Source organism: Meleagris gallopavo, chromosome 21, assembly GCF_000146605.3.
Source record: "Meleagris gallopavo isolate NT-WF06-2002-E0010 breed Aviagen turkey brand Nicholas breeding stock chromosome 21, Turkey_5.1, whole genome shotgun sequence".
Classification (NCBI taxonomy): domain Eukaryota; kingdom Metazoa; phylum Chordata; class Aves; order Galliformes; family Phasianidae; genus Meleagris; species Meleagris gallopavo.
The window spans coordinates 2,427,730-2,435,017 of NC_015031.2; the positions used below are offsets into that span (position 1 = coordinate 2,427,730).

The following is a 7,288-nucleotide window of genomic DNA, read 5'->3' on the forward strand; positions in this document are numbered from 1 at the left end:
TTCATCCTCTGTTTCAAAGATCAGGAAGAAAAATGGCATCAAAGTGAGGTCTTATATCAGAGAGCAACTCTTAATGCACGTTAAAGCATTCTGTATACCAGGACACAGTCCTGTTCCAGTTGGTGATAACATTTCTATGGATAGCAGTTACAGAAAGGTGAGATCTTCCTTTTGGTGTTTACACTGTCACTCTCTATGCCTTTTTTTCCCTCCTCCTCTTAACCCTTAGCGTAAACCCTGCCAGCATTGACAGCTTTATTCATGGCAGTGTTGTAAACTGTAAGAACTATGTGATATTTCCTGTATGTGCAATGAGCCTTTGAATGCCACAGAGCTGACCCACCAGGACACACCATTACATGTGAAGGCTTAGTGCACAGCAGACACTTGCTGATGAACTCTTCCCAAGGAGCTGGGATTTCACTCCATCACCTGCTCCCAGTCCTGTGCACATGGGTGTCGTTATGAAGTCTAAAAAGAAGTGACAGGTTTGGCATTTATCTCATTTAAGGGCGATTTCCTTCCACACACATCTCTTAGCTCCTTTAAAATGTGTGCCTGATGCTTTTCAACTCCGATTTCCTGGTAAATGGCCCGAAATGGGAGAGCTCTTAAGGGTGGGAAACATTATGGAAGGGTTTTAAAACCAAGGACGGTTACAGAACACAAATGGGATAAAAATGAAAACTTGATCTGTTGTTGCTTAAGCCCATAGTTTTTAATTTTAAGACTGTAATTTTATGCACGTGCTGATGCTGCTGATGGCAATCCATAGATTGCTTCTAAACTTGGGATTAGAAGCTTCATCTCTACTTTGACAACAGGTGAGAAACTGCACTCAAGGAGCAGATGCAGTCATTTCCTCGGCTGCTGCCTGTACAGACTGTGTGTAATCAGGAATTTCACTCTTGCACGCCGAGAGTAAAAGCCAGTGAGTGACATCAATCCATCAAAATACACACCGGTGTTTTCCTTTGAGCTTTAAGGGGGGTCTGAGCATGCCTCCAGAAAGTCAATGGACTGAATTCTTGTACTTAAGGGACAGATTCAATTTGGTTCCTTACTGACTTTTTTAGGTTAACCATGAGGGCTTGGGGCTTGAGTCCCTCTGATTCTTTTGTGCCAGGGGATATGCATACAAGATTTATTAATAGCAACTGGTAAACTAATTTTCCCATTCTGTTCATGGTAGATTAGTTTGGTTCCTAACTATTTTGTAGCTTGGCTTTGCTTCCAGTGCCTTCTGCTTGCCAGCCCCTGCCTGCCACCTCTTCATCCTCCCCTCCGCTCGTCTCCAGCTGCCTCGCTGTGCTGGTGGAAGCCCAGAGGCAGTCTGCAGCCTGGGCTGTGCCCCATGTCCTGCCTATAAATACTGGCCAAGTCTCGTGGCTTGGGGTGTATTTTTGGAGTTAAGGTATTTTGTCAAGGAGACCTTCCATTTTTAAATCAGGCGGCAGGATTATATCCTGTCGTTACTGCTCTGGGGCTGTGTTCTGCATCACTTGCGTGCAGGTAGATAGAACTATCAAGCCTGCATTTGTACCTCTGCATGCACCTGCAGTGCACTCAGCATCTCCCGAGGGCTGTGACTGTGCTTCAGCCTAGCACTGTGATACATCCCTGCACAATGGAGCACTTGAAGCCATACTGACTCGTGATGAAGATTTAAACGCTGCAAAAGGGAGGGAAAACCAAGGTGGAACCTTAGCAAGTCCGAGAGCACGCTGGGGCTCTGCAAATGCAGAAGGATGTGTTGGGACACTGCACGGAGGGGGTGGTTGTGCATGGAATGCCTGCACACAGCTGGCCCATCTGGGGCAAATGAGTCTTCAGTGGGTCAGAGTGTGAGGGCACCATCATCAGGTCCTGCTGAGCAGCCCCGGGAGAAAGGCAGCAGCAGGGGGCAGAAAGAAGTCCCTGAGGCTGGCCACAAAGGCAGGGGGATGGGGAGAGTGGGAGAAGAGAGAGCAGCTGTAATCCTTGTCCGCGTGGGTCTGCTGAGGTCTGAGCAATGCTTGGGTGGTGCTCACAGAGCTGTAAGGCCACAAATGAGTTTTTATTTATTGTGCTTTTTAACAGATGGTAGGGGGGAGAAGTTTGCTAACGCAGGTGGTTGTTGGGTTACTCTAAAAATGTGCAGCTGGGGGAGTTAATTGGGGGTGAGGTGGCTGGGAAGCTGCTCAACTAATGAGAGCAAGCAAATAATTACAGATTTTTCTCTAGTAACTGGTAACTAGAGCACTGCTGTAGTTATGGAGGAGAACTGAGGAGAGTGGGTATTTGTTGTGATTATCCCAAAATCTGCTTTAGGAAATTGCCTTTTTTGGTGAAAGAAATCCTTCTGGAGCTGTTTCTGCAGGTCCAGGGAACAGAAAATACCAGAACTGAGCCTTTGTCAGACCTTGTTTCTCCAGCCTGCCAGCTTTGTGGGTCTGCCCTTCTGTCTCCAGAAGCTGCACACGTCAAAAAGGTGGGAGCAGCACAAGCAGCAAGAACTGCTGGAGTTGATCCAAAAGCTCGGTGTGACTTCTGCAGGGATGCTCCACTGAGCTGCAATGAAGCTCTTGCTCTCTTTTATGTGTTAGGGCAGCTAGGAGCATTACTGCTTGTACTTTGAAGTAAGGAAGAGATTCAAGAGGGAATCTGCTCGCAACGAACACCTCTGGCAAGCCAGCTCTTTTGTTCACTCTAGAAAGTCATTAGCTGGATGTCCAAATACTTGTCTGTGTTCTCGCTGTGAGCGCGGGGTGGGGTCTGGTGCGGCGGGGCTGCTGCGAGCAGTGGGACTCGGGGGTGCTTTAGAGTTTACTCTGCCCAAAACGCTGCTCTGTGCGAACAGGTCCCTGACGGCTGTGCTGTGCAGAGGGCTCCTCCTGACGGCAGTCGGCTCTGGTCAGCCTTTAAGCCTGGGGCTGGGCCGAGCACGGGAAGCTTTGATGGCAGTTTCTCATTTGGAGAAACGGAGCATCTCTCCGATCTCCACGAGGTCGTTTGTTTCTGTTGCTCCGTTAATAGCTGCAGCTCTGCAGGTTGGGGGGCAGTGAATCACAGAATCGCTGAGCTTGGGAGAGATCTCCAAGGTCATCCAGTTCACCTACCACCAATATTCCCCACCAAACCACGTCCCTCAGTACCACATCTAAATGTTTCTTGAACACCTCCAGGGAGGGTGACTCCCCACCTCCCTGCACAGCCCACTCCAGAGAAGGAATTTTTCCTGCTGTCCAACCTGAATCTCCCCTGGTGTAACCTGAGGCCGTTCCTCCTGCTGGCAGCTCTGTGCTGATGCACGCCAGGATGCTGTTGGCCTTCTTGGCCACCTGAGCATGGTGTGCTAAACAAACATCCTCGTTTAATATCTCCTGTCTGGTATGAAGGAATAGTGCAGTGCGTGCCTAACATATTGGCAGGAAAACATTGCTGTGAATGCCACGCTTGCAAATGTTATTGCAGCTATTTAATGACACGTTACAGATATACATAAATAACAACTCACAGCACGTAAGAAGCTGCCTCAGCCAGCAGTGTGTGTGCTGTCCCTGCTCTTGCACAGTGATTTCCACTGGTGCAGCTCCAGGAATCGGATGTTCCTTCACTGTTCTCGCAGTCACGTTTCTGCCTGCTTGTGCTGCTGTTCTGCAGTGAGATGGACCTGGCCTGGGAGAGGGAAGGGAAGGCTCTGCCTGCGGGTTAGGATCTGAACGAGGGAGGGATGTGCAGAGGATGGAGGACTGCGGTGCTGTGGAGCCCTGCCAAGAGCAGGAGCACGTTGGTGTCTGGGCTCCGGGGACAGGAGGCACATCAATACCTGATGTGTACGTGTAACTTAGTTTGGGTACCAAACTTCTCCCCCTTCCCAGGGCTTGTGTGCTGAGCAAAGCAGTGAAAGGGATTTCTTTTCTGGCCCAAAGCTCCCTGTAGACCATGTCCTGAGCAGCACGCTGAGTGCTTTGAAAAACTGTAAGTTCAACAAAAAAGAACCATGACTTTTCAGGATGTAATTCTGATCCTCTGTGCCGTAACCTTGCTGCTGTTACCTGATTTACGCCTGTTCTGTTAGTATTTAAGTCTCTTGTTCTGCTCGATGTGAGGTATGACTGCGTGTGCTCAGACTCCAGCATGATGTATATGCACTCAGTACTGTAATGGCACGAGGCCATTACCATGTAAATATGTACCATGAATAGAGAGGCTATTTTTTGCATGCTTTTGTACTCTAGAACCAAAAAGAAAATGGCAATAAAATCCACAGAAACTATGTGTGGTGTGAATGTGGTTCCTGACGCAGTCCCTGTGCTGGGGGATGTCCTGTGCCTCCACTGGGAAGGGTTTCCTCACTGTGCTTCTGAAGGCTCTCCATGGGGACTTCCCTGGTTGTAATGGGGGTGGTGCAGTGGCTTGAAGGCCACTCCCCCTCATTTTCTCTTAAATAGATTGTTTCCAAATGGATTTCTCCAGCAGCAAATTATAATTTCATGCTTATTATAATCTTTATTAAGAGCTGACTTCTACTCTAACGCCAGTCCAAGTAGTAATTATTACAAATTAAGGTGGCATGAGGGGACAATAACAATGTGTTTCAACAGGAGCGTGACAGGCAGTGAGCAGCAGCATTTCCTCTGCAGGGAAGAAAGAGGTGAATTTCCTGGAATATAACAGCAGGAAAAAGCCCTTTTCTTTTATAAAGGAATTTCCAAAGATATCCTGAAATGAAGCAACTGCCAGGAGCCAGCAGACATTCTTTGCTCAGCTAAATCAGATGTTTCATCACTCACACAAACTGAATGCGCATTTTTTGTGCCCCATTTATTTTAATGCCATCCCCAGCAGCACCTCCAGCACCCAGCCATCCCTGTGCCTGTGGCTCTCTTTGTTCCGGCAGGAGCAATCTCTTAGGAACAGAGATTCTGTTTTTCAGCCAAAACAGACCATTTCCTGATACCCCCCACTCCCCCCCCTTTTTTTTTTCCTAGAGTCCAACATTAGACAGCAATTTGCAATTTCCTTCCTTTCAGGAGTGGCACTGAGTGCTGCAGGTCACACATCAGCACACAGCCGAGGCGCTGCGTCACTAAGCTGCTCCTATGCCCCATCTCCACAAGTTCTGGAAGAACGAATTGCTAAACCTGCTCTATACTTTTGATGCATCTTTTATTGCAGCAATGGCTAACGTTTTTCAAGCATCCATGCTCGTTAAGTACCAATTACTAATTACTACTTCAAGAAAATCAGCCTGTACAGGAGAGTTATAACCTGAGAGTAGTGCAGAGGTGCACACAGACAGTAATCTGTTTAGAATAAAGTACAGATAGAAAAAGCTTAATTAAGTGACTTCAAATGACTCAAGCACACCAGTCAGCCTCGCAGCACTCAGGCAGCAATGTCTGATAAGCATTAATAAAATGAGCTTCACTGGTCAGTAGGAAAAAAAGACACCGGACAATAAAAATAAATCAACATAAACTGAAGTAGGAGAAAGTGGCTGAGTTGCTGATTTCCTCCTGTGACTTCTGTGTCAGCTGGCTGAGCAGCACGGCACACTCCTTGCTTAAACACGAGCCACCTCTTCTCCTCTGTATTCATATAACCTTACAGAAATGCTTTGTTTATTTTAAAGTTGTTCGAACTTAACGTTAAGGCCAGGAAGGTGTCAGGTTATCCAACCAAGAACTCATTTCCAAGCACTGCTGTCAGAGCTGTGTTTCCCCAGATAACCAAGGCTTTTCCTGTCCCTTATTCCCATGTTTGCTAGGCTCTCTCCAGCAGCACTCAGTGTGGATCCTGGCAGGACTGTGTGGGGAAGGCACCAGAGATGCTTCTGGAAAGATAAACCCCATCATTTGAAGCACGCCATCCCAATGTTCACTGTTGCCTTTTGGGGATTTCCATTACAGTAACTGTTGGTGTTTCTTTATTTTTTTACTCTTCCCTTCAACATCTCTCAGCACATCCTGCAGCTTCTTACAGTTCTGTGTCAGGAACACCAGGCTCTCTTTGAAGTTGCCAGTGCCGTGCTCCCTGCAGATGTTCTCCAGCCCATCAAACCACTGCACAACCTTCTCCAGCTCGGCCTGCACGGCTCTCTGCTCCTCCAGCTCTGCACGCAATGCCTGCCCGGCAGCTGCCTCGGCCCTGCACTGCTGCTGCAGCTGGGAGATCTCATCCTGCAGAGCTTGGAACTCCTCCTGGCTGTAGGGGTACTGCTGGTGCACCCTGTCCTCGGGGAGCAGCACGTTGTCGGGGATGCTGAGCACCAGCTGCAGGAGCACCTCTTCCATCTTTCCGAAGAGCTGATCGAAGCGGGCCTTCATGAAGTGCAGGAACTTCTCCGTGCTCTTGCGGATCTCAAAGCGGCTAATCTGGATGGCTGGCAGCGCCTCGAGTTTCTTCAGGATGACGCTCTCCACCACCACCATCATCTCGAAGAGGTAATCCTGGAACGCCAGGTAGATGCGCAGCATGCAAGTCTGCGGGGTGAACCCGAAGAACTGCGTCTCGTAGGCCATGGGGCGAACCGACATGGCGGCGGGAGGGCGGCCCGGGGGGCGGCAAAGGGAGGGTGGTCAGGGTCTGGAAGTGCGCGGGGAGACGATTCACCTCCTCGCGCCCTTACCACAGGATCTGGGATGGGAAGGAGCAGCTCCGCCACCGCCCACTCCGCTCAGACGCCCCGAACTCCTCAGGCCGAGCTTCCCGCTTCGTTCGAACTCCCACAGAGCGACAGCCAATCAGCGACCAGAAGGTGGCCGCGAGGATGGAGGCACCAACCAATCATCGAGCGCTCCAGCTCACGGGGGGGCGGGGAATATGTGGATAAGGAGAGAGGCCGCGCTCTCCGCTCGGCCAATGAGGATGCAGCGTGGCTACGCGGGCTGCTTGTGGCTCGGCTGCCGATTGGCGGAGGGGCGGAAGGGGTGCGCGCATGCGCGGAGCGGAGGCGGAAGCGGAAGCAGCGCGGGGGCGCTAAGATGGCGTACCACACCTTCCGGCAGGAGTACCTGCAGGTGCCGCCGGTGACGCGGGCCTACACCACAGCCTGCGTCCTCACCACCGCCGCTGTGGTGAGATGGGAAGCGGGGCCGGGGGCCGCGGGGGATTCTGTCAGTCAGGTGGTCCCGTCCCTTATCCTCCCTTACGGGCGGCGCCGGGCGGGCAGCGCCTCAGAGCCCCGGGAGGGCTGGGAGGAACCGATCCCCGCGAACGGTTACGGGGCCTTGTGCTAAAGAAAGATGTGCGCGCTGACTGCCGTGGTTCGGCTCTTCGCAGCACGGTGCTGATGGCGTGTTTG

At 50.6% G+C, this 7,288-nt stretch overlaps 1 protein-coding gene across 1 annotated transcript; it reads right to left on the reverse strand.

Moving 5' to 3' along the window:
* Positions 1-4,968: 4,968 nt before the first annotated feature.
* MIS12 (MIS12 kinetochore complex component) lies at positions 4,969-6,702 on the reverse strand. The gene has a single exon (XM_010721803.3). It carries the CDS (start codon positions 6,519-6,521, stop codon positions 5,889-5,891), a length of 633 nt encoding a protein of 210 aa, XP_010720105.1. The 5' UTR covers positions 6,522-6,702; the 3' UTR covers positions 4,969-5,888.
* Between the last annotated feature and the right edge of the window lie 586 nt (positions 6,703-7,288).

Coding starts and splice junctions, on each gene's coding strand:
- MIS12 (XM_010721803.3), bottom strand. CDS start 6,521: ATGTCGGTTCGCCCCATGGCCTACGAGACGCAGTTCTTCGGGTTCACC.